We start from the raw sequence: 26,618 nt of genomic DNA, 5'->3' as shown, positions 1-26,618 counted from the left end.
ACAAGATGTTAGCCCACCGCATCTGCTTTTCCAAAAGCTGCTTCTGTGACAAGAAGTAGCGTAAACTCTGATGATCAATGAAGACCGTAAAATCGGCTCCGAGTAGGTACTGTCGCCACTGAGTAAGAGCATGAATCACTGCCAAAAGCTCTTTCTCATAAATCTGTGTTGTCAATTCTGGCCTTGAAAACAATCGGCTTTCATAGGCAATCACATGGCCTTCTTTCATTAAGACCGCTCCCAGACTACAACCACAAGCATCACAATATACTTCAAATGACTTTTGCAAATCCGGCAAAGTCAATACTGGTCCAGTAGTTAATTTCTCTTTCAGAGTCTGAAAGCCAGTCACCTCTGTGGGTCAAAAGGGACTCCTTCCTGAGTCAGATTATTGTGCAAAGGGGAAGCTGCCTCTGCAAACTTTCGAATGAACCGCCGATAGTAAGAACACAAGCCCAAGAAGCTTCTAACTTCATGAACATTCTTAAACTCCGGCCAATAACATATAGTCTCAATCTTGGCAGGGTCCATCTGTACTCCTGCTGCTCAGTTGATGTGTCCCAAAAAGTGTATCTCCAGCAAGAAAAATTCACTCTTTTTGGCATTGATAACTAACTTGCGATCTCGCAATGCCTGAAAGACCTATAGCAGATGGTGTCTATGTTCTGCGTCATCCTTGGAGAAGACTATAACGTCATCAAAGAAAGTGCCGACAAATGATCTATACTCTCTGAAAATCCTATCCATCATTCGGTTGGAAGTCGCTGGAGCATTGGTAAGGCCAAAAGGCATCACCAAAAACTCATACAAATCGAAGCTCGTCCGAAAGGCTGTCTTGTAGACATCTCCCGGCGCGATTCGGATCTGATGATATTCGCTTTTCAAATCAATCCTGCTAAAACAAGAGGATCCCTGAAGTCGGTCAAGAATATCATCGACCCTTGGAATGGGAAATTGGTTCTTGATGGTGATTTTATTGAGAGCTCAGTAATCAATGCACATTCTCCAAGATCCGTCTTTCTTTAATACCAACAACACCGGAGAGCAGTAGGCTGAAGTACTCGGTTGGATAAGACCCTTTTCTAGGTCTTTCACTTGGTTCGTGATTTCTTCATTCTGGGCTCGGCTAACACGGTAAGGTGGCCGATTCGGTGGTGTGCTTCCAGGAATCATATCAATGGTGTGATCCTCAGGTCGAGATGGGGGCAACTCGCCTGGCAGGCCCTCAGAGAAGTAATTGGCATGAGTGTGGAGAAAATCTTAGCGTTCTCTATCAAGTTCAGACATGTTCGTTTTGTGTTCATCATTTCACTTTTTCAAGTAGATCGAGTAAACAAAGAGACTGGATTTCATTAATTTGGAAATGGCTGAAGCCGATACATTAGGGACGGACTCGCCCTTCAATTTTACATCAAGTTCAATTTTTTGGCCCTTTTCATTCGTCAGTGTTGCTTTCTTTGCCCAGTAATCGGCGTTGTTCTTATGGTACCAAGGGATTCCGAGGAGGACGTCAAAACCTTCCAAGGGCATTATGTAAAAGTCCTCGTGCCCTAAATACCCTGACAATGCAACCGAAGTTTGCCAATGACAAGAGTAATGGCTATGTCCCGTTCGGGTGCCGCTAGAACTGCCTCTGCTTTCCGGTGTAATCTTGAGCCGCACCGTCAATTCACGTGAAATGAAGTTGGCCTTGGCTCCTCCATCGAAGAAAATCAAGGCTTCTTGATCTTTCACTTTGCCAAGCTAGGCAAAGTTATGTACTTTCATCAATCAAGCTTGGGTCAGTACCCATACAATCTGGTACCAGTCCTGTTTTCATCTTGCCTTTTCTGCCACGTTCCTCTGCTGCTCTCGAACTCTCTGTCCTATCTTCAGTTTGTTCTTGCTATGCCTTTTTGGGGCACTTTGCGGAGATGTGCCCATGTTCCCCGCAACCAAAACACTTCCCCTCTCTGATATAATTGGCCCTCTCAAAGAGTGAGCCGGGGTCGTGGAACCTTCTTTTCTTGGGAACTCTTTTTCTTTCTACTTTCATTGTTGGAGGTCTGTCGGGTTCTCTGAGTCAGAATCTCATCAGTGGGGTAAGTCAAATTTCCCGAATGTATTAAGAAACCCCGTTTCGCATGACCCATTAATTCCTGAATAGAATTTGACTTTTGTTCAAGGCAATAGTCTCAGATCTCTGTAGGGAGTCCGCAGCAAAACCGCTCAATCTGTTCCTTAAAACCTTAAATGAAGAGGTTGCTACAAAAGAGTCCCAAAATCTCTCGCAATAAGCGTCCAAAGAATCTCCCTTGGTCATCCAAAGATGGTTCCAAGCGGTTCGTATATCTTGTTCGTACTCAAAAGCCAGCCCAAGAAGATATAAAGAGCCTTTTGAATTTCAACCACTTGACTGGAGCTTCCTTCCTCAGAAGAAGAGTGGACCACCATGAGCATTGCCTTTAAGAAAAGATGTAGCCCTTCTAATCTTGGAGTGCTCTGAGTAGTGCCCTCCAGAGAAGGCTATGTCAAACTGCTGAATGAAGGCCAAAGCCCTCGAGCATCTCGGAACCCAGACAAGGATTCAAATTTAATCCACTGTCTTGTTTTGTCTTCGAGGAAGTCATATTGGTTGGCTCTGTAAAAACGCTGCTTCTTTGCATAAACATATGGTCATTGGAGTCCGAACTGTCAGAGGATGACTCCTCTGTAGAATTGTCGAAAACTGGGCGAAATCTGGGTTTCTTTGCCTTTTTCTTGCCCTTTCCAAAGCTTTCCTCGCTCGAGTTGGAAGAGCTAGAAGAACTGTAAGAAGAGTTCCGTGCCAAGAGGTATTGGCCCCAAAGACTGGCGCCCCTTTCGGTATTTCTTTTATATTAACCTGTGTACAAGGTACAAGAGAGTCTGCGGGAACTCACACTCAGACTCTGCGTCCAAATGCTCTGAGTAATGAGGCCCAAAAGATTTATTTATTCTTACAAGGGATGCCCAAAAGCAAAGCCCCAAAAGTTTAAACTCAAAAGCAACTGTAACCCAAAAGCTGCCAAAATCAATCAGCGTAATTTTCGAAAATCCGTAAGTAGTGCCACGTCAGCAAGTCAACGCAATTTGCGGAAATCTGCCACGTCAACAATCATCACAAATAGTTTGCCACGTCAACATGTCGGAGCATTTCACAGGTTGCTGCCACGTCAGCAGTGTGTGTGTGTGTGTGTGTGTAAAAGTGTCTAGGGGCCTGCCACGTCACCAGTTTGTGAGAGTCAGTGTCTACTGAGACAGTTTATGGCCTCTGTCTGTTTTGCAAGCGTAATTGAGGGCGATTACAATTCTTTCAAGAGGGGGGTATGTCACAAACTGATGATGTGGCAACACCTTGGCGGACAAGCCCTGCTGACGTGGACAGGTAGTACGGATTGTTGACGTGGCAGACAATACAGATCCCGGAAAACGCGCTAACTGGCTAACGTGGCAGCGTACGGATTTTTCCACGTTTTACGCTGGCTGCTGACATGGCTTGGCTATACGGATTTCCGCAATCAGCGCTAGTGCTTTTGTTTGGCAGTTTTTAGCCAAGTTGTTTTTGAAGCTCATTGCTTTTGAGTTTAATGCTTTTGGGACTCTGCTTTTAGCAACCCTTGTAAATCTTTACAAGTGACCCAAGGGGGAACTCACTCGACAGAGCATCTGTACGCAAAGTCTGAGAGAGAGCACCCGCGGGCAGTTGTACTTTGCTCAAAGATTAATATAAAAGAAATACAGAAAGGGGCGCCAGTCTTGGGGCCAATCTCTCTTGGCACGAAACTACGTCGTGCCGTGTCAACTCTTAAATTTGTGAAGTGTTTTGAAGTGAATCTCTGTTGTGTTGCGACAGAATCTTCACTTGGGATGTCCAAGTTTGTTACACAACGCACAGTAGTTGACCGGACAAGTGCTTTTGGCGCCAAATTTTGAAAGCATTGACTTTTAAAGCTTTTGGGATTAGCTTTTGGGATCAGTTTTTGGAAGCAAGTGACTCCATGGGCTTTTTAGCCCTTGGACCTATAAAAGAGAAGCCTTGTGCAAGATCTAGGAATTCAATTGGATCTACACACGTACCGGTAGTTGTATCTTGTGAAGATCAATAATAAAGAAATAGCGAAAGGGGTGGTCTAGTTTGGGGCAAGTGCATCCAGGAGTGAAACTCCGCCACTCATTGTCTTGTGTGTGGAATTCTCTTTTCAGTGTTCAAGTGTTGAAGTTGTTTTTGGAAGCAAGTGACTCTTGGGGCTTTTTAGCCCATGGACCTATAAAAGAGAAGCCTTGTGCGAGATCTAGGAATTCACTTGGAGCTACACACATACCGGTAGTTGTATCTTGTGAAGATCAATAATAAAGAAATACCAAAAGGAGTTGTCTAGTTTGGGGCAAGTGCATCCAAGAGTGAAACTCTGCCACTCCTTGTCTTGTGTGTGGAATTCTCTTTTCAATGTTCAAGTGTTAAAAGTTGTTTCCAGATGTTCTCTAAGTCGGCACGTGGTGCCTTTCCGGTTACAGTGGTATCACAGTGTCAATAGTTTGCTTTTTTGACCAGCAAACAAATCCTATCTTAACCTACAACTGGAAGCTACGATGAAGAAACGACAACAAAAAGAGGAGATGAAGAAGATGTTCGTTTTCTCTCTAAAAAATTTCCACGTGCTTTTTGACGCTTTTTAGTGTTTTAGAGACCTTTTAAAATCTCTTCAATGGATGAGAATTTAGGTATGCTAAAGAAGTTCAAGTTGATCCTCTTGACGAGCTCTACTCATTGACACGAACGGATTTTGATTTCAAAAACTTTGAATGTCAGGTGCAACGGAAGTGTTTAAGGATTTAGTTCGGATCTAGTACTCCGCACAAACACAAGGTTATTTTACTGCACTTGGAAACAGAAACTGAACTGAACACAATGAAGGAGAGAGACAGAGGGAGAGAAAAGAGAGACGACACTGCATGTCGGGTCCCAACCACCCTCAAGGACCCCCTTGCTCTGGCAACAAAGCAAGTACTTTCTTTATTGACTTGCACAATGCTATTACAATGATCCTAGATGCTGAGATGCTGATGAGTACTTGCTAGAGATGCTTGGTACTGTTAAGATATTTGATGGGTACTACTGTAGATGCTGAGGGTATTGCGGTGGATACTGAGAGGCTGAGCGCTGAATACTGAAAACGCTAGCTTACTGGGCTGAAATTCTGCAAATGATCGGATGAACGGTTTTTCCTGATGGAAATGCGGAGAACTGTGTGCTGGGTGCTGTGGTACTGCGGTACTGCAAAGAAGAAGGTATTGGAAGGCTGAAAACTGATGCAAATGAGGCTGAAACTGAGGTACTGTGTGGCTGAATACTACTGAAGTGATGTGGGCTGCTTCTCTGCAATCAGTAGCATCAGTAGCATGAGATGGGCTGAAGGTGGCTCGCCATCCCCTGGACTGCTGGAAAAAGCAAGTAGTACTGCACCCACACGACTAAGCTGCTGAAAACGCTATTGCAGGAGGGAGTAGGCGTGGAGAAAAACGCTGGCAGGCTGCAGGCTGATCTCGTATCTTCTTCTTACTTCTTATGTTTAAGTGAGGCACCCAAAGGTCCCTTTTGTTTGATAAAAATGATGGGTCAAGCAATCACTGTTAGCCTCCACGATTTTGGAAACAAATGCTTACATAAGTCACTTATTAATATTAATGACTTAAGGGTTCACATGCCTATATGCTGAACAAACTGTACTGTGCAAGAGAGGGTATGCAACTATGATCTGCCTGAACATGCACGTCCTACTAGAGGCTCACAAAGTGCCAAGCTAGATCCTAAGCTAAACTAAGACTGACGCTAGACCATAGCAGAAGCTTGTCCACGTGGCTCAAGTGTAATGCGCATGTGAGATTGAAACTTTAGGATTTTCAATAGCAAATTAGGGTCTCTACAAAAAAAAATTAGCATGCGTATAATTAATGTTTTTGGATGTTCTTGTTATTTATTTGTAGCTAGCAGATATCGGGACGGAGGAAGATGGATATACAAGCATTTGGGAGCATGGGAGATGAAGATACTGTTTGGGTACTATTTGACCTTGTTTGATCTTGTTTGGACCTATTTGCGCCTTGTTTGGGTATTGTTTGATTTTCATTGGACTTATTTGGATCTTGTTGAAATACGGTTTGACTAGTTTGAAAATCTCCTGTACGAAGAGACCTGGGGTCTAAGTACTATATAGATGTGAATGGAAAATCTTATGTGCGAACAAACCTGCAAATTTGTGTCATACACATGTGGAAGAGCTTTCTTTCTTTATGTTTATGTGAATGCATCTATGAAGTGTGCATCTATGGCATTCGCACAACATTTTGTAGCATTTGTGAAGCATATGATTCTAGTGCACCAAAAGTTTCGATTTTGGATGAGAGGCTAGATATGTGGTCTTGGTGCATCAAGACATCTCTGAGAGATCGGTGAGATCTAAATGTGATAAATGGGAAGATCACTATGCTGGCATATCGATAGATCCGACGAGGATGAGATGGCTACATTGACTCTGATTGTGGATTTGGATTTTGTGTTGATGCATGCTAGAAAATGTAGTATCTAGTGGTGAAATCACGGTTGATCACCTTACTCTAAGGGGTGGTATGTCACACCTTAGATGACGTAGCATGACCTTGGATTAAAGGGGGGTTAAAGTTGACCTAGAATGACAGCAAGCAAAAGGACCAAAAGCTGAGGACGGTCACCCGAAAATCCCGCCGTAAATCGCAACGGATTTTCCAAAATAAATCACAGGCAATGTCTAACAACTAACGTGGCGAATGCTTTGGGCATTTTGGAGGCATTTACTTTTGAAGATTTTGAAAATAGTTTTTGAAATCAAGTGACTTTTGGGGCTTTTTTAGCTCTGTAAATGCAAGAGGCCAAGGGCCTATAAAAGAGAAGCCTTGTGAAGGTCAATATTAAAGAAATACCGAAAGGGACATCTAGTTAGGGGCCAGTGCATCTGAGACTGCAACTACACCCCTTGGTGTCTCGTCTCAAGTGTTGTATTCTCTTTTCAATTCAACTGTTTAAGTGTTGAAGTTGTTTCCAGTTGTTCTTTCAATCAACACGTGGTGCCTCTGTGATTACATATCCCATACATCCCTAGGTTTTTCCCTTCAATTGTGACCTTAATGTAATACAAAGGAAACAAGCACATCATTCTTAGAGAGAGAGAGAGAGAGAGAGAGAGAGAGAGAGAGAGAGAGAGAGAGAACCACCGTACTTCGGACTACAATGGTCGCTTAAGGTTTACAGAACTGCAGGTGCTCTACTTGGCAGCTTTCACCAGATGTCCGCTCCCCGCTTATGTCACTCGTGCTACCGGCGATGGTTTCTTTCCTTACATTCTGTTTGCTTTTGTTGCACGGGTATTTTTCTTTGTTTCTCTTGGGACTGTTTATTTAGCTTGCTTGCTTTTATGCGCCTTATTTCTTTTGTGTGTAATGCTTGTGGATCTACGTGTGCTTGGGGTGAGTGCGTTCTGCATGCCTACTTGTGGTTGAGGTGTGTATGGTTGCTTGTTCTGCCTATTTACTACTTGTTCTTTTTTTGTTTTTTTATCCTGTTTGATGAGTGATTTAGGTTTGGAATTGGTTTGATGGGTGTGTTTAGGCAGTTTTTGCCTCGCCTTCATATATGCACCATATACTCCTTCGGCTTGTAGGTAGAAGAATGTCATAGCCCTGTTGATCATAGCCAGGGATGACTAGAGGCTATCTATCTCCAAGATTTTTGGTGCAAAGTCTTCTTGGGTGGCGATGTCTCTTCTGTTGGGATGCGCCGTTGTATACAGCCTTGGAAATCTAGAGATGGCTATCGAAGATTCTTTGGTGGAGTTTTCAACCTCCTCTCGACATCAGGTAGAATGTTTCCCCTTCAACTCTCTGCTACTTTCTTCCCTCACTCCCCTTGCTCCTAGCTTTTGTTGTATCACCCATCTTTTGTAACTTTGCATCACTGGTAGTTATTCCCCTATGGTTTGTAGTCATTCAATATCTCAAGGGTTTTTTCACTATCAGATCCGCTATCCTTGTATGCCTACAGGCAGATGTAATGCCTTCAGGCTTGTAATTTTGATTACATAATACAAAAGGGTACCAAGTCCCCCTTCTTTTGCACACACAATTTTTTTTAGTAAATTCTTTTGTGTGTGTGTGTGTGTGTGTGTGTGTGTGTGTGTGTGTGTGTGTGTGCGCACACACACACACACACACACACACAGAGTATTAACATCCTTTGGAGGCCAAATTCACCTTTAGGACAAATCACACACGCCATCATTTCAAATTCCACTTCGGGTATCATGCCACGTAGACATATAAAAGAGAGAAATAAAATGACTATTACCATCTGCAAAGGTCAAAATGACCTATGAGACCAAAAGTTACAACCATCATATGTAGGATACAATTGTCTGGAACAAAATTGAATAAAAGCTGAATAGAACAAAAAGAGAGAGAGAGAGAGAGAGAGAGAGAGAGAGAGAGAGAGAGAGAGAGAGCCGCACATGTATCTATAGATACTAGGTCAGTAGAGAGAGCTAGGGGAGGGAAGCAAAGAAAAGGCAAAGGTGATAGAGGCGCCTCAGTTCTTAGAGGTCTACAGACACAAGGATCCTATTCCACAAGATCCATCTCTTCAAGCTGCTTCTTCAAAAACTATACTACCTACTTCTCCAGAGCCTAATAAGGCTCCAGGGATGTTGTACTGACATGTAGCTCAGATAGAAATGAGATTCCTCTTGCTGAGCTCATGATGGGAGTACGAGGAGAATTGTTCCACCTCTTGAACTTGATAAAAAATGTATATGTTAGGAGCTCTTAGAGATTGAGAACCATGATATATAATCTTGGTATCTGTTTGTATATTTCATGGACTTTGGGATCACACCTCCGTGGTGGTTGGCATATTTCGTAGAGAGAGAGAGAGAGAGAGAGAGATGATTCTTATCCAACACGGTTCTCTACTCTCACATTGTAAATTTATGTGTACCATACAAAGACAAGGAATCTGAAGCTGTGATTGAAATTTCACCTGTGCTCGAGAATGTTCATTCGTGGTCCCGTCCATCTTCGCAATCACAAGAGATTCCACATTACGCAAAGCCTTTGCTAGCTTTGCATAGATTGGTTCGAGTGCTTGGCAGTGTCCACACCAAGGGGCATAGATCTACACATAACGTTTGAGTTACCATTCTGAAGGCTAACATTTAATGCAACTTGCCTCTAAACATATATTTCAAAAGCCACACACAAAATTTTCTCAGAGATGAAGTAAATAAGCATATTCAAGAAATGCTACCTCAAGGAGGACATCCTTAGATTCATCGAGCACAATTTCATCAAAATTGTTACCAACCACCACCGTCACATCCCCGTTGTTCTACACAAAAGTACCAAGTCAACATAAGGCAACAAACTGCAATACAACTTCTGCACGATTTCTCAAAAGTAATGCTTACTGTATCAGGTAAAGGTTGTGATTTATAGAACTGTTTCAACTTATTGTCCAAGAAACTTGTCGCAAAGTCCTGGTACACAAAGCCGCTACTGTTATTGACAAAGGAAGCACAGCAGAAAATGCCTCAATTGCAATCGCCCTGATGTAAGCATGAAAACCAAACCTTTATGTTGTCGAATGTCATCTCATCTTCAAACAAGTAGGTCTTAGGCTGGTCCTCAGAAACTGTGAACCCTACGATCTGCATGCAGCCACCCATCAACAAAACTTCAACAGAATCCTTTCAGGTACATTTGTCCGTATATTATTTAAAGATCACCATAACATATTCAAAAATGGCACATACCATAGGTTTCTCGGCATCAACACCAAAAAAATGCATAATGGGCTTTCCAGCCTCTTCATTGCTGGTATCCACATGCACAAAAATAATCTGCACATGAAGTTCATGTTCCTTAATTTGGAAATCATAGGGGATCCCACAAAGACCACTTTGGCAGAGGGCCACCTAAGCTTTCATCCTACATATGCCAAAAATGCAGGACCATGGAGGGGATAATCTCTCATTACCGAGACAACTTTGATCCCATGATAAGGTTTGTATAATAGACCATTAAACACCTTGACTATCACACTCCTAAACAAATGAAATTCTTCCATCATAAATAAAAGGTGATATAGCCATAGTCTTTTCTAAACAACCAACTATTAGCAAAAAACTTGACAAAATATATTATTGTCCATTTATTTACTTTATCAACAAAGAAAGCTAACAAGTTTTGACAGACAGCCATGGGGAGTAGAGAAGAGACAATCAATGAAGCGGAGATGTAAAAGGGGTAGAGCAGGTGAGCATTCCTAACCATGGCGTTCCTCAACACAGAAACAAGCTAAATTGTGAATTTCAAGATGATACAAACGGGCACAAACATCTTGATCTTCCTATGTGCAAGACTGATGGTAAAGGGTATTACCTTTCCCTTGAATGACTTGGCAGCTTCTTCGAAAATTGGTAGGATCTTCTGGAAATCTTCGGGAGATGCAAAGAGAAGTATCTGCTTTAGAAGCCAATACGTACTTAGCTGGTTCAGGACTTGCAAATGCCGAAGCACCAATATACAATAGGCACCTGTTTCTTGATGGAACTCTCAAATATTTCTGTTGCAGTATCTGAATTGAAAGAGGACACCAATGGGAGCTTGTTTGCGGTTATAAATTCGGAAAGCGAGTCTTTCTTGAAAATGCCATCTGTAGAAAAAAAAATCTGTTCAAACACACCTACAAGGTGCACATAATTAGTGCAAACCTTCTGAACTTTTCCACTTCTAGACTGATGTGTTCTAAGTATATATCTCTTTTGCTTAAAATTTTAAAAACTCCATACAGCCAGCCCTGGGGCATACCATAAAAGACAACCCTTTCTGATGCATTTTTTAATAGCACAAGTGCAGGAGCTTTTGCGGCTTTTGGAAAGCTGAATGCTTCCATAATTTCTTGGCTTTCTATTTGGTAGAATAAAACATCATCCTCTTGCTGAGCTGCAACAGTAAACTCCTCAACCTCAGGACCCTGATAAGTTAGCAGTACTTAGTATCCATGATGTTCAAGCTAATGCACAAGACCCAAATTTCCAAGAGAGGTAAGAACATGAGCTTTACCGCCAGTTTTTCAAAGAATGCTACAACAACAGTGCTGCCCGAGGCTAATATTGTCTCTGCATCATTTATGGATACTACCTTTGCAACTGCAGGCCCCACCCTCTTTTTCACCCAAGTTACAATAGCCTCCCTGTTACAAAACAAAATACTTATTAAAGCTAACTATAAGCAAATAATCAGTTAATGCACATGGGCTCTCAACCGGTTTCCCCCTGATTGAGATAAGCAGGAAAATCATTTCAAATTGTGACCCTTTCATGGCACACTTTGAACATGCACAAGCAAGCTGGATTTTTGGTACAATAGCGCCTCAAATAATATCCTGGGTTTGTCTTCTTCTGTTATATGCAATCAGAGGTATCAAAGCTACAGAACAGCATGGAACTCTTCCATTTATAAACCCCTCTTTTAAACATAATTCAGTAACTACTGGAAACTAAAAAAAACCACTTCAGGTGAACTCAAGTGATACACTTGCATATTTTGAGGTGGACCCCCGGGCTACAAAAACTCCTAGATAGGGCCGTAATGCGCTATTCATTAGCTTTGTAAAAATAGTTGGTGCATTTGTAAGGCCAAACTGCATTACCAAACATTCATAATGCCCATATCTAGCTCTGAAGGATGTCTTAACAATATCTCAAGACTTTATACAAATTTCTAACTTGTTGATGATAGCCTGATCTGAGGTCTATCTTAGAAAAATATTTGGCCCCCTGAAGTTGATCGAAAAGATCGAAGCAATGGAGAACCGTCTACAGATTTTTGATTGTGGGAATGCTTAGCGCTTTATAGTTGACACATAGTCAGAAAGAACCGTGTTTTTTCTTCACCAAGAGAATCGGTGAAGCCAAGAGTGGATTGTTTGGTTCCAAAAAGACCCTTGTCTAGATATTCCTTTAATTGCCTCTCTACCGCGTGTTGAGTCCTAATCTATGAGGAGGTTTACACAAAGGTTTTGCATCATGTACTAAACCCATTGCATGGTTATCTACCCCTCTCGCTGGAGGCGAACCATTAGATAGATCAACAGGAAAAACATCATTGAACTCAACAATCAAGACTTGACTATCACTTTCATCAGACTGAGACAAATAAGAAAGTTCCTTTTGTATTTCACAAGCACTGCACGACTGTACAAAAGATTGGCACCAAACCATATGCAACCCGTATGACTATCCTTTTGAGTAGATATTGAAGCTCAAAAGAACAAATCAAAGGAGAGCTAGGTACATTATGTTCACCTTGTATCACATATTTTTTACTTTCCCTTTCCAATTCGAGTGAATTCATTTGATAGCTTCTTTTAAGAGAAGGCCCCACATCCCATAACCACCCTCTGCCTAAGACTAAATCAATCAATGCGATCCTTCATAATTTGGAAACCAAGTATTGCCTTATATCCTTGAATCTCAACTTCCAAACATGATAACATAGTATCCCATTTTCTCTTATCTTCTCCACGCATCATGGAGATGATATAGTGATGCACAATAGGTTGTTGGGAACAGATTTAGCGTTTAGACAAGAGCTTAATTGACATCATGTGTGGCTGAATGTAACAAACTTGGACACCCCAAGTCTAGAATCTGTCGCTTCATATAGTGATGCACAATAGGTTGTTGGGAACAGATTTAGCGTTTAGACAAGAGCTTAATTGACATCATGTATGGCTGAATGTAACAAACTTGGACACCAGAGAGAATCACTTAACATACTTCACAACTTTAAAATCACAGTTCAATTTGGTCGACGTTCAAAACATCATCATGCTTCATACAATCATGCAAATCCTGTGTATCATGCGATGGAGAAGAAGAGACTGAGAGAGTCTCCTTTTCCCGAATCTCTTGCATCGGTGCCGGCACTTGAGAAAAGAGTCGCAACATCTCTTGCAGTCGTGATTTGTTCTCGCGATAAAATTCTGCTTGTCTTGCTTGGTTCTCTGCTTGTCTGCGTTCCATTTCTGCTTTTCTTTCTTTGAATTCACGATCCAATGTGGCTTGTCGTTCTTTGGCTTCCAAGCGTGCTTGCTCACGCTCACGCGCTATGGCTGCCATTCTTGCGGCATTTCTTGCTTTGCGTTGTAAATCCTGTTCCATAAACAAAAATTCCAACTCCTCCATTGGAGTTAGTGCAATCAGTGTCGTAGATGGGGAAGGGTCAGAAAAACCTCCTGGTGGGGAAAATTCTTCTTCGCCTCTCTCATGCTCATCACCTCCAAGCGAAGTATCCATTCCGCTTCGAGCGATGATCATTCTGAAGTCATGGGTTCTTGTGGTCTGGGTTCTTAAGTTCACGAGGAACTTGGGTTCTTGAGGGGGTCTTGGGTTCTTGAGGTTCTTGAGGTTTTCTTTCGCTTGCAAACCGCGTTTGAGAAGGATCTTCTCTTCACCCGAGTTCTACCCTTTTCTGCGGGCGCACCCCTTGGCGGCCTTGCGCTCACACCAAGGTTGCTTTTTCCCACCTCACGTCGATTGGCCGGCCGCTAAGTGCACGGTCTGCTCTCAATGAGTGAAAAGAGACACAAGGGGAGGCTGGACAAGCCCTTCTTTCTTGGGATTCCTGTCACTCTTCAACAAAACACGATTAGGAATCGCCACGCCCAAGTAAACTTGGGTTCGTGCGACCGCAACAAGCAAAAAAATTCTTGTGGTTCTTGTGGTTCTTTCCTTGAGTAATGCAGAACACATCCAAAGCTCTGATACCAATGTTAGGTGCAGCGGAATGAATGTTGTATTTTCTCAAGATTAGTGATCTTTATTGCTCAAGGTTTGTATGGTGCAGCGGAATGAATGTTGTATTTTCTCAAGATTAGTGATCTTTATTGCTCAAGGTTCCTTTTAGTTCTTAGGGAAAGAGAGAGCTTTCCGTCTTGTAGAGTACTATGGTCACGAACAAAGTGAGTGGATATTGTGCGTGCAAGTGAATGAGACTGAGAGAAGGAGAGAGAAGAGATACGACACCCGAGAGGTTGTAAAACCCTCCTCCGAAGGCCCCACTCTCATCGGCGAGAGTGGTCTAACTTGATTGCACAAAGGTGTACAATGCGTATGCAATGGACTATGCAACTTGGACTATGCCGATGACGACGACGGTGGTGACGACGACGACTCGATGGCTGAAATCTGTAGGCTTCTAATCGCTGAATTCGGGGACTGTTTCGGTGGCTGAAAATGACTGTTTTGGCTGCGAACTTGGGGGAACTTTCGCAACCAATCTGGGGCTGATCTGTTGTGCTTCATCTGCTGAATCCTGCGTTTTCCAATGCTGAATTGCTGATCCAAAAACGCTGGAATGGCAGAGGTGCTGCTGCGTTTTATGGCTGAAAACGTTGGTTCAAAAACGCTAAGGCTATGGGGACTGCTGCTGCAAACGGGATGAATCTGCAACCGCTAGATGACTTGGGGAGTGAGGGCAATCAAGCAAGGGCTGAAATCACCATGGGATCTAGTATGGCTGAGGAAAGGCAAAAACGCTACCAGGCTGAAGTTGATGGCGATGATGCAAATGAGGAAACGCTGGGGATCTGGTGTTGCCCGCGGTAACTGCGAGAGGGAACGCCGGGCTGATGTCTGTATCCAAAACACAAGGGCTCTCATGGTGTAGCTGATGATGCAAAGCCAAAACGCCAGGGGTTCTGGGGGGTACTGCTGAGAAGTTGCCTGTTGAGCGGAAAGCTCATGCTGCCTCTTCTGCCAGAAAGTGCTAACTTGGGTTTGCTTATATATTAACTTAGCAAAATTGCCCTACCTACTTTTGTTGGAAAGTCACTTAAAAATAATAAGTGAAAATCCCAATAAATAGGAAAATAGGCTAAATGCACTGGAAAATTCCCCTAACTGATGCTCATGGATTCTGATGGGAATTCCGATGATCATGCTGTGTGCAACCGGAGGATATGCATCTATGCTAAGTGACTGGGCATGCAAGGTCTACGAATAGACACACAAAAGTGCCAGATCACTTCTAAATCTAGATTGACTGGATTGACTGAACCCTGATCATGTTGTAGCTTGTCCACGGACACATAGGGTTGGATGTGTCACGTGACAAGGTTCCTTTTCGTTCTTAGGAAAGGAGAGAGCCTTCCGTCTTGTAGAGTGCTATGATCACGAACAAAGTGAGTGGATATTGTGCGTGCAAGTGAATGAGACTTAGAGAAGGAGACAGAAGAGATACGACACCCGAGAGTTTGTAAAACCCTACTTTGATTGCACAAAGGTGTACAATGCGAATGCAATGGACTGATGCAACTTGGACTATGCCGATGACGACGACGGTGGTGACGACGACGACTTGATGGCTGAAATCTGAGATCTTCTAATCGCTGAATTTCGGGACTGTTTCGGTGGCTGAAAATGACTGTTTCGGTGGCTTTTTCTTGGGTCAAAGATGGGGGAACTTCTGCAACCAATCTGGGGCTGATCTGCTACTTTGCGAAGGGCTGAAAATTGTGTATCTGCTGCGGTAAGGCTGAGAATCAAAAACGCTGATGGGTCCTGCTGCTAGCCAAAAACGCTAGGCTGATCTGCATCTGCAATCCAAAAATGCTGATGATGCTTGCAAAAACGCTGAGATGGCTGATATCTGTTGTACAAAACGCTGGCTCTTCTGCTCTGCTAGCGACCAAAACGCTGATGGTAGGGGCTGTTGCAGATGGGCAAAAACACCAAGGGAAGTGGATGGCCTAGGGCTGAAAACGCTAGGGGTGCTGAGAGGGGGGTACTGCTGAGAAGTTGCCTGTTTGAGCGGGAAGCTCCTGCTGCCTCTTCTGCCAGAAAGTGCTAACTTGGGTTTGCTTATATATTAACTTAGCAAAATTGCCCTACCTACTTTTGTTGGAAAGTCACTTAAAAATAATAAGTGAAAATAACCAAACATAGGAAAATAGGCTAACTGCATTGGAAAATTCCCCTGACTGAATCTGATGGATTCTGAAGGGAATACTGATGATCATGCTGTGTGCAACCGGAGGATATGCATCTATGCTAAGTGACTGGGCATGCACGGTCTACGAATAGACTCACAAAAGTGCCAGATCACTACTAATCTAAACTGACTGGACTGACTTAACCCTGCTGTGGTGTAGCTTGTCCACAGACACATAGGGTTGGGATGTGTCACGTGATAATTCGCCCACCACATCTACTTTTCCGAAAGCTGCTTCCGTGACAAGAAGTAGCGCAAACTCTGATGGTTTGTAAAGACGGTAAAATCCGCTCCGAGTAGGTAATGCCGCCACTGAGTAAGAGCATGGATAACCACCAAAAGCTCTTTCTTATAAATCTGTGTTGTCATCTCCAGCCCAGAGAACAATCGGCTCTCGTAAGCAATGACATGGCCTTCTTGCATCAAAACCGCACCCAGACTACGACCACAAGCATCACAATATACTTCAAATGACTTTTGCACGTCCGGCAAAGTCAAATCTGGTCATGTAGTCAAATTCTTGTTCAATGTCTGAAAGGCAGTCACCTCTGTGGATCCCCACGAGAAAGGGACTCTTTTCTGTATCAAGATATGCAAAGGGGAAGCAACCTCTGCAAACTTTCGTATGAACCGCCTGTAGTACGAACACATTCTTCAAATCGGGCCAATCACGTATAGTCTCTATCTTGGCCGAATCCACTTGCACTCCTGCTGCTGAGACAAAGTGTCCCAAAAAGTCTGTGAAGCAGATGATCTCTGTGTTCTGCCTCATTCTTGGAGAAACAATGATATCATCAAAGAAGTGCCAACAAATAGCTTGTACTCTCGAAAAATCCCGTCCATCATCCGGTTAAATGTCGCAGGAGCATTGGTTAAGCCAAAAGGCATCACCAAAAACTCAAATAATCCAAAAAGTAGTCCAGAAGGCTGTCTTGTAGACGTCTCCCGTCGCGATTCGGATCTGATGATATCCACTCTTCAGATCAATCCTGCTAAAGCACGAGGATCCCTGTAACCTGTCGAGTATATCATCTATCCTAGGAATCGAAAATCTGTTCTAAATGGTGATTTTGTTGAGAGCTCTATAATCTATGTACATTCTCCAAGATCCGTCTTTCTTCAAATCCAGCAACAGTGGAGAGCAGTACGGTGAAGTACTAGGCTGGACAAGACCCTTTTCCAAGAGGTCTTTCACTTGGTTTATAATCTTTTCAGTCTGTACTCGGCTCACACGGTAAGGTGGCCGGTTCGGTGACGTGCTTCCAGGTATCAGGTCAATGGTCTGATCTTCAGGCCCTCTAAAAAGCAATCAGCGTGAGTGTGGAGAAAAATCTTGGCGTTCTTTTGATCAGGTCAAAACATTTTCAACCTTTATCCATCGTTCAATTCTCTCCCAAAAGAATGAGTAAAGAAACTGAAGTTCATCAAGTACAATTCTCTGAGCCCTTCATTTATCAAAGTCGCTTTCTCGGCCCAGTAGTCAACCACAGCGTAGTTCTTGTGGTACCGAGGGATCCTAAGTAGAATGTCACTCACGTGCCTTGAACACCCCTGTGATTGCAAACGAAGTTTGCCAATGCTCGGTGTAATGGCAACATCCCATCCAAGTGCCAATCGAACTACCTCCACCTGTGGCGGGCGTAATTCCAAATCGAGCCGCCAATTCCAGGTGAAAAGAAGTTTGCCTTGGCTCCTTCAAAAGAGCTTCCTGATCCTTCACGTTGCCCCAAAAGCGGCAAAGTTTGTACTTTCATTCATTAGATTCGGTGCAGGTCCCACGCCATGTGGTACCAGTTCTGCTTTTCTATCTGCCTTTTCTGCCACGTTCCTCAGCTGCTCTCGAACTCTCAGGCCTGTCGTCGTCTTTATCATTCTGTTCTTTCTGTGCCTTTTTAGGGCACTTCACGGAGATATGTCCATGTTCCCCGCATCCAAAGCACTTCCCTTCTCTAATGAAGCGAGCTCTCTCCTCAGGAGTAAGCTTGGGTCGTGCATCCTTTCTCTCTAGGTTGCTCTTTTTCTTTCTACTTTCATTCCCAGAAGTCTGTTCGGCTCGTTGTGTCATGGCCTCATCTGTGGGGTAGGTCAAACTGCCAGAGTGAATGGCAAAGCCCCACTTCGCATGACTCATCAACTCCTGAATAGAAGCTGACTTTTGTTCCAAGCAGTGATCTCGGATCTCTGTAGGTAGACCCAAGGTAAACCGCTCAATCTGTTCTCTGAACAAGATCTTCTTGTGAATGAAGAGGCGGGTAGAAAAGAGCTCCAGAATCTTTCACAGTAAGCATTGATTGTATCTTTCTTGGTCATCCGAAGATGGTTCCAAGCAGCTCGTACATCTCGTTCATATTCTTGCGTCAACCAAGAAGAAATAAAAAGCTTCTTAAATTTCAACCATTTAACTGGCGCAGTCTTGTTTAAAAGAAGCGTGGACCACCAAGTACAAGCATTCCCCTTAAAGTAAGAGGTAGCTCTCCGAATCTTGGAGTGCTCTGAATAGCGTCCTCCCGCGAAAGCGATGTCAAACTGCTGTATAAAAGACAAAGCCTTCGAAGCATCTGAGTATCCTGAAAAAGTATCAAACTTGATCGAGTGGCCACCTTCATTAAACTCTCGAACTTTCTTGCTTTTAATTTTCGAGAAAGTCATACTGGTTGGCTTTGTAAAAATTCTTCTTGTTCGCATAAAAGTTTCCATCATCCGAATCTGAGCTGTCTGTAGACGAGTCCTCAGCAGAACTGCCAGTCTCTGGGCGAGATTTAGCCTTCTTTGCCTTTTTCTTGCCCTTTCCGAAGCTTTGTTTCTTGCTTCGCTTTTTACCTTTTCTGTCTTCTTCGCTCGAATCTGAAGAGCTAGAAGAGCTAGAAGAAGAAGAAGAAGAAGAAGAAAAAGAACTGGGCACTCCTTCAAATCGAACACGCTTCTTCCGTTTCTTTGCCTTGTCAAAAGTCGATTGACGACCCAAATATCCCGGGAAGTCAGTGCTTTTCTTCTGCTTTTTGCCGTGCTTTTTGGCTTTCTCTTGCGCGTCAAAAAGCTAAGCAATCCGTGCATCAACCACCTCTTGTTCCTTCTCTAAATATTGTTTGTGATCAGAAGGTTTCTTGAGAGAGGGTTTCAGGGGTGGTGTAGTGGTTTTCTGCTACTGCGTATGCACTTCCTGAAAAGAAGTCTCACTCATATATTTTGCCAATTTCGGATCCTTCGCAAAACTGAGCATCATCTTTGTTGCATCGCCGATCAATTGATGACGCTTCATCTCTCTTTGCTCCGCCTAAGTAGGCCGAGGCCGGCCATACTCTCTGCCGGAATCTTCGTTGTGATCCTTGCCCGCATCTCCAGATGCAGAGGGAGTCGACTGATCCTTGCGTGAAGCCATAGGTGTCGCGGAGAAAAAAAAATGGGGATCGGATTTCCCATAGAAGAGAAATCGGTCGTGCTCTGATACCACTGTAACCAACTTGGACACTCCAAGTCAAGAATCAATCGCGACAGCACCAAATAACCACTTCAAACAATTCACAGATCACAATAGATTTGCACTGGCCCGGCGGAGTTCCGTGCCTAGCGATATTGGCCCCAAAGACTGGTGCCCCTTTCGGTATTTCTTTATGTATTAAAATCAATGTTAAGAGTACAAAGAGAGATTAGGGTTTCACTCTCAGACTCTCGTCCAGATGCTCTGAGAAGTAAGGCCCTCACCGCATATTTAAATGTTACAAGGGATGCCCAAAAGCTTGAAAGCAAAAGCACATTCTCTCTCTCTCAATGAGAGTAAAAATAAAGCATATTCTCTCTTTATCTCTCTTCCAGTTTCCTTGCAAAGCCAAAAAGCAGGGATTTGCGTCGCTCAAAAAAATACCAAAAAAACAAAATCCCACCTCCGCGATTTTCGAAAATTAGGGTTTCTGACAAAAATTAGGGTTTGCATGAATTTTAGGGTTTCTATTCTTTTTCTTTTGTTGTTGTTGCTTTCCCCAATTTTTTTGGATTAAGCTTGGACCATTGCATGGCCAGAGAAGACGGCCATTGGGACATTGGACTAATGGTTTGTCCGAGCCTTAGAACTGGCACTAAAGAATAGAATGGCAGTGGATCAAGACCGTGTGCTTGGCCGCTGGGAAAGATGCAAGACAGAGTGCCTGGCCGGAAATGAATGTGCACTCCTATGAGTGGACACTGATCGAAAGTCACTGTATCTGAGCCACATTGCATTGTTAGATGTGGTCACAGTGTTGAAAGATGGTTAGAAGACCCGAGGGAATGCAATGGAAGTGATCCCTAAAATTTAGGGAGTTACTATTTTTGGACCTTGAAATATGTTTGTGTCATTAGCTCCGGAATGTCAAGAGGAACATTTTTTACTCTGCCGCTAAGCCAACTAAAGAACCGGTTGAGATAGTTTTAGATGGGAAGGAACAAAGCGGAAAAACCACGCATGAGTGCGACTTGGCACATTTTTGCCTACTTTCCCACCTTGAGAGTGAAAAAGGGTGTTAAAATCAAACGCTAGGTTGTTTTTGACGAGTGTGGTGGATAGCAACAAGTACGAAAGCTATTGTTGCTTGCCTTTCCCTGCTCTATATGCGCTGGAGGTTGAGCTTGCTCCCTCTAGATCACCTCTCCCTCTATTACACAGTGGTAATGCCCCACTAGAGGGGTAATCATTTGACATAATGTACAGTTGTGTGGTTTAATACTTGAACGCCGAGGCAAGAGCCTCTTTTCACAGGAAGAGGAGTAGCTAACTGCTACTCAACGCACGAACAGGTGAGGGTAATAACCTCTCCGTACGGGTGTGTAATTCAGTCCTGTTTTAGTACTGATTTTGGACTGTTTTGGATTTGGAATCATCCCAGAATTGAGGGTAACATAGCCCAGGTTGCAGGGAGCAATATAGGGACTGTTTAGAGCTGAAAACAGATGAAAAACAGGTCATAACCAGAAATGACAGCGGGCTGGAATTGACTGTTTTGGCCTCCTAACAGAGGGTTTAGATCAATGGAAGGGTTTCCCTACCTGTGGACTTGTTTTGTGTAAGCTATAGTACCGTTATGCTGCCGAAATCTTTCAGAACAGGAGAAATTCAGCCATGTACAGGTCAGATGCTCTGTAGCACTTTATCTTTGTATTTCCCCTCTTTATAATAATAAAGAAATACCGCAAGGGGCGCCGGACTTCGGGGCCAATCTGGTGTTGAGCGAGGAAGCGAGATTGAAGTTAGTGTGTGTAGTTAGGTCCAGGTATTTTAATTGAAGGAACCACCGCTTTATGTGATCATAGAACGGTTTTATGTCCCCTTGCACCCTACTTCTGTCTGTTTCTTGCTGTGGCCATGTCTCTATTCCTTGGTTGGGGCAGAGGTGATTGGAGCTACCTACGGGATCTTCATCCTCATCTGTGTTTTTGACCTCCAAAGAGAGCTGCCAATGCTTTGCTTAAATTTTTATCTAAAAAAACCCTTGCATGTCACAAACTGCTGACGTTTCACAACTTTAATAGAAAGCTTGCCTTCTCCCTTGTCTCATGTAGAGCAATGATTCTACTCTCGTGCATCTCTCTCCCCCCGACACATATGGCAATGCCCCACTACTTGGGCTATTCAGATGACTATGTACAATCTTGTGGGTTTTATGCACGTTTGCCAAAGAAAGAGCCTTCTGAACAAGAACCGGATTAGCTAATTGCTAATCCCCCACAGGTACGCACGGTTACATCGCGACAGATTGCGAAACAACAGAATTTTCTCGCATGAAAACTCATCCAAGTTGAAAGGGAAGTGTCCCATTGCGTGCGGGAGCTCCTAAGACACTCGCGGACATGTTTGCTCCGCTCAAAACGATCAAAAAAGATAATTACAGCTTGCTACGTTTATTTGCAAGTTTAGGGTTTCGCACCTAAACTGCAAGTTAACACCAAGGAAGCCTCGGGGAGCCTTCGGGTAGTTATACAGTAGTTTGGGCACCTGTCAGTGACCAAACAAAAAATTACAGTAGGTTTAAATTTACTTACAGCTCACCGGAAATCTTCTAAAATGCAAGGGAATGCGTCCTAGACTTGTACTTTTGACCTACAGAGATTTTGGCGGCGTCGTGCTGCCAAAATTGGTCAAACACCTGCAATATCAGCCCTTGACAGGTTTGAACAGCTTGGTGAGAGTTTGGTGTAAGTGTACGGATCATTGGTCTTCAATTGAATAAAGAAATACTGAAAGGGACGTCAATCTTTGGGGCATACAGGGTGTCGGTCTTCATATGTGCAATGACATTCTAGTCGTTGGACGCTTATGTGAACTCTCTTCTTCTCTATCTTCTGTATTAAATTAATAGGTAAATTGAATTGGCACCGCCCTCTACTGTGTACAGGCCGGTTATAGCATTAGTGAATAATCAGTCCATGTGACAACGATCAATGCTTTAGGCTTCTTCTTCACCCTCATCTTCTTGCTATCTGCATTTTTCTGCACCCCGCATATCACTCATCAAAAAGCAGCATTTAATTGGCCATGAATTACCCACAAGTTAGATTATTGTCTCTCTCCGGGTGTCCTTGCCTGGGCTTTTTCTGCACCCAAAGCCTCCGGAGTAAGTACACCCCACTTGCACTCATCAAAAAAGCACTTCTTCGCCCTCACCTTGTTTTTCATCTACAAAGAATTCCTACAGCACACTCGTAACAAAAGTAGCATAATTTTTGGCATTCATATTTTCAACAAATGAGTAGTGCCTGTGTATGTTCATTAGAGCTGCCTAACTACACATTCCTCCTCTAAGAATTTACCAAACAGGAAAATGCACCAGATTTAGGACACCTATTACCTAGCACTTTCAAGCATACTCATTGGAGTTGACGGACATGGTGCATTGATGAGAAGGAGAAGGAAAGGGCATGCTAACCTGTTTCGATGATATGAATAAGGCTTGGGCTTGCCATTGACAAAGAAAAGAATGGTAGGAAAGCCTTCAACTTCATACTTTTGTGCAAGGTCGGGGTACTCAGTGGCATCCACCTTGGCAAGGGGTACAGGGACAGAATACGTCAGAAGCTCTGTGGCAGCAGCTGCATACTCAGGAGCTAGGGATTGGCAGTGCCCACACCAAGGTGCATAAAACTCCACCATTGTGAAGCGATTGGCATCCAAGAAGGTTGAGAAGTTGGACTCAGTAAGGACGACCACATCGACATGCGAGCTATCCTCATCTCCGCCGTGTCCATTTCCATCACCCTCACTTTCTTTAAATTCTGCCAAACCTTCGTCATGCTCCACTGCTGCTTCTTCATATTCTTCGTATTCATGTTCATAATCACCATCGTGTTCCTCACCATCAAAGGTAATGAGATCCTCCTCCGAAAGACCGAGAGCTTCAATTTCCGACTGGTCTAGCTCTGGGTACGAAGCATTTACCGTAGACAGAAACAAGATTGCTACACAAAAGAGGACACAGAGAGGAGCTCGAAGAACTGAAGCCGCCATAATCGCAGACGCTTCCCGAGCTGAAACTACTTCGCAAGAAGATGGACGTCTCAATGGCAGAAGCTCGTAGCACGCGCAAATTGTCCACCGATTTTACACGTTCATACTTCATAGGCCACGTTCCAGTCACGACCCATTGAAAATTGCATGCTCAGCAGCTCAAGGGAGGTAAAGAAAACATTTCAACGTCATGATTCCCTCTCTTGTGATGCGGACATGGCGCCGTTCACCTTGTCATTTGGCTAAAACGCGGATGCTAGATCAGCAGGTCGAATAGTAATGGAGCCTCCCCCGCCGTAACACGGGGACTTCAATGAAGCCTTGGTCATGGGATCCACGATGGCGAACTGCACGAAGAATCATGAGATGTGCGACATTTTTCGATCGACAAAAAGTAAACAAGGACAAGGGAAGGTGGGCGTTCGAGTTTAGTTATAAAGTTATGTTTCCCACACCACGTCATCTGATGCGTGTCGACGAGGTGGTTAGGTCATCAACCTTGCAAGTGTGAGGTGTCAAGTTCAATTCGCGTGGCTCAAGGTGGACACCCATTTTTGTTGGGATGTCCATCCACCTCGAGATTCTTGCAAGGGCCAACAACCTTTGATCCCACCGCCTAGGGGTCTTAAAGACCCCGTGTTACTTAGTGTTGAGCCCCCCTTCCTTCTTTTCAGCGTGTTCGCAAGGTGTTCTCCTTGGTCGCAAGGCAGGAAGAATTTTGAGGTTTGCAAAAGCTGCCACGATCTTGGCATGGAGCAATCGGAGCCCTACGTCCACCTGCAGAGCTGATGTCAGTAGAAAATCAAAAAGGCGATCTACGATTGAACACCCTACTTATGATCACATCAACATTTGATTGTTGTCCATTGAAGAGTAAACAAATTGATGTGTGAACTGTGTGTGTGCACACTACATCTATCTCTTTCTCTTAGGGTGGGTATAGGGAGTCCCATAGTGCCCTCAAACGGCCAAAATGGTGGCTATCCCACCCCTACTTTGTCAGTATCATGAACCTCTCCTTAACGACCTCACTGTGGTGAAAGCCTCCCCCCCCCCCTTTTCATCTCAACAAAGTCAAAAATGGTGCATTCACAATGGTGCCAATGCAAATGACTGGCTTTGAAGCGATTTCCTTACAACCTTTTCAGACAAGTTGTAAGCTCTACTGGCCAAAGATCTGTGTGTGCCCATTATGTCTCTTTCTATCACCCAAGTGTGGTACATTGGTTATCCCAATTCCCTCTTTCATAATAGGCCTTGAGTTCAACACTTAAGTTTGGTAGCTATATATACAAGCGACATGGATATCACCAAGGCAACCACTTCCTCCAAAGGTGTTATACTACATGAGCATTTCAGAGGAGGGTTTCAAAGAGAGATACGTGGAGGGCTTCTTACCACATGGTCCTAGGGTGGCGATTGGCTAACTCAGGGTTTTGTCACATTGCGTTGAGATAGAGACTGGCAAAGCAACTTGAATCTCTACAGATAAGAGGATTTGCAGACTATGCAAAGAGGAGGTGGAGGTGAGCAGCAGGAGGAGGTGGAGGATGAGGAGTCATGTGGCTACAGGGCCTACATTTTGGAATTTCCCTAGCAATGGAGTGCTATGCGAATACCCTCTCTCTCTCTATGACATGATGACAATAAATATACATAAGGCACACATGGTGCCATGATCACACATCCATCACCCGTGTGACTCCATTATTCTACAACCCCCATCATTCTCTCTCCCTAGGCACATAGCATTGAATGACGGTCAACATGCTTGCACCTCACCCACTGCATCAGTAGATGCTTCAACCTAGTGCTATATAAGCACGCATACTCCTCATTGTAAATATGCTCTCATGCACTCTTGCATCCAAGTAATCAAGCACTCTCTTTTGAATCAAGGCTTTTATGCTTGTGTAATTAGCATTAGGATTAACTAACATGAATTGTCATAATAACTAATATCTAATTCTCCTAAATGATTTTCTCATGTTAAACTGATCATTTAATATGGGGAAGTACCATGGAAAAAAAGTTAGAATATTGGTTAGGCTGGCAGACCGGTCACAGTAGGGATCCAAAGGAGGAAAATAGGGATCCAAAAGGGGGGGCCATTAGCAAACGAGCAATGTGCATCAATGGGCTTCAAAGACCCTAAGGTGCAGCCCATTAAGACTTCCAAAATGCTAAGGTTCCAAAATTCAAAGTTAATCTTCAATGGTCAAGTCTTAGGGTGAATTGGATGCTTGTGGGAAGACTCAAAAGTCTTCCCACATCCCTATCTAGGAGGGGGCAAGCCTTTTATGTTGGGGATGAGAGAGAAACACACACACACACACACACACACACTCTTGCAAGCTCCCTTTACACAAAGGGCATAGTGGACGCATGTCAGCTTCCTAGCCCAGAAGCCCCCAAGGTGCATTCAAATCCTATTGGATGGCCATAGAGGTGGACCAATGAGAATTAGGCTAGAGTAAATTTGTTTAATTCATTTAAAAACACTTGATAAAAAAACCAATAGAAATTAAATTCTCTAGAAGACTATTGGACAGTCTCCCAGGGGGTCCAATGAGCATTCAGCAGCCCAATGGCTTGCCTAATTCCTATTGGCCAGAAGACTAAGAGGTCCAATGAGAGATTAATTGAATTATTTAAATACCTAAAGCTCTCACAAAAGGGGAAAGGGGGACACATGTCACAAGGCTATCACTTCTGCTTCTTAATTGTCATTGGCTAAGCTTTGCAGGGGCCAATAGGATGCCAGCATGAGCAATTAGCAAGAGGGGTCGACCAAGAGAGAGAGGGGGCTGATTTTTGCAAGGCATTATCACACACACACTCACACAATCTCATGTCTGAAGTAAAGAAGACTATCTCCTTCTCAAGCTTTAATGGAAAGCTCATCATCTACCGCAAGCTTGTGACAAGGGAGGCCTACACCAACAACTCTTTGGCTTTGTGATGCAAATCCAACCAAGAGCCAAGCTCCAATGCATGCTCATCTCCTCTACCATGCTAATTACTAAGCTATTAAGAGTGATTATGTGAGGAGACATACTTCTTT

At 43.6% G+C, this 26,618-nt stretch overlaps 1 protein-coding gene across 1 annotated transcript in view; it reads right to left on the bottom strand.

Moving 5' to 3' along the window:
• Positions 1 to 23,788, bottom strand: part of LOC147424530 (protein disulfide isomerase-like 1-4) — a 40,208-nt gene extending 16,420 nt beyond the window's left edge. The window contains exons 1-10 of the mRNA XM_086499857.1: positions 22,977 to 23,788; positions 11,149 to 11,278; positions 10,894 to 11,059; positions 10,620 to 10,738; positions 10,465 to 10,545; positions 9,837 to 9,923; positions 9,654 to 9,731; positions 9,492 to 9,560; positions 9,332 to 9,412; positions 9,065 to 9,199 (exon numbers count right to left, since the gene is read on the bottom strand). Coding sequence (XP_086355983.1) covers positions 9,065 to 9,199; positions 9,332 to 9,412; positions 9,492 to 9,560; positions 9,654 to 9,731; positions 9,837 to 9,923; positions 10,465 to 10,545; positions 10,620 to 10,738; positions 10,894 to 11,059; positions 11,149 to 11,278; positions 22,977 to 23,554 — 1,524 coding nt within the window. The 5' untranslated portion in view covers positions 23,555 to 23,788. The remainder of the gene's footprint in view (positions 1 to 9,064; positions 9,200 to 9,331; positions 9,413 to 9,491; positions 9,561 to 9,653; positions 9,732 to 9,836; positions 9,924 to 10,464; positions 10,546 to 10,619; positions 10,739 to 10,893; positions 11,060 to 11,148; positions 11,279 to 22,976) is intronic.
• Positions 23,789 to 26,618: the final 2,830 nt, after the last annotated feature.

Source organism: Adiantum capillus-veneris, chromosome 25 (genome assembly GCF_014529385.1).
Source record: "Adiantum capillus-veneris isolate H3 chromosome 25, ASM1452938v2, whole genome shotgun sequence".
In the NCBI taxonomy this organism is placed as follows: Eukaryota; Viridiplantae; Streptophyta; class Polypodiopsida; order Polypodiales; family Pteridaceae; genus Adiantum; species Adiantum capillus-veneris.
Note: the sequence above shows the minus strand (reverse complement) of the source record. Positions and strands in the feature narration are given on the sequence as shown.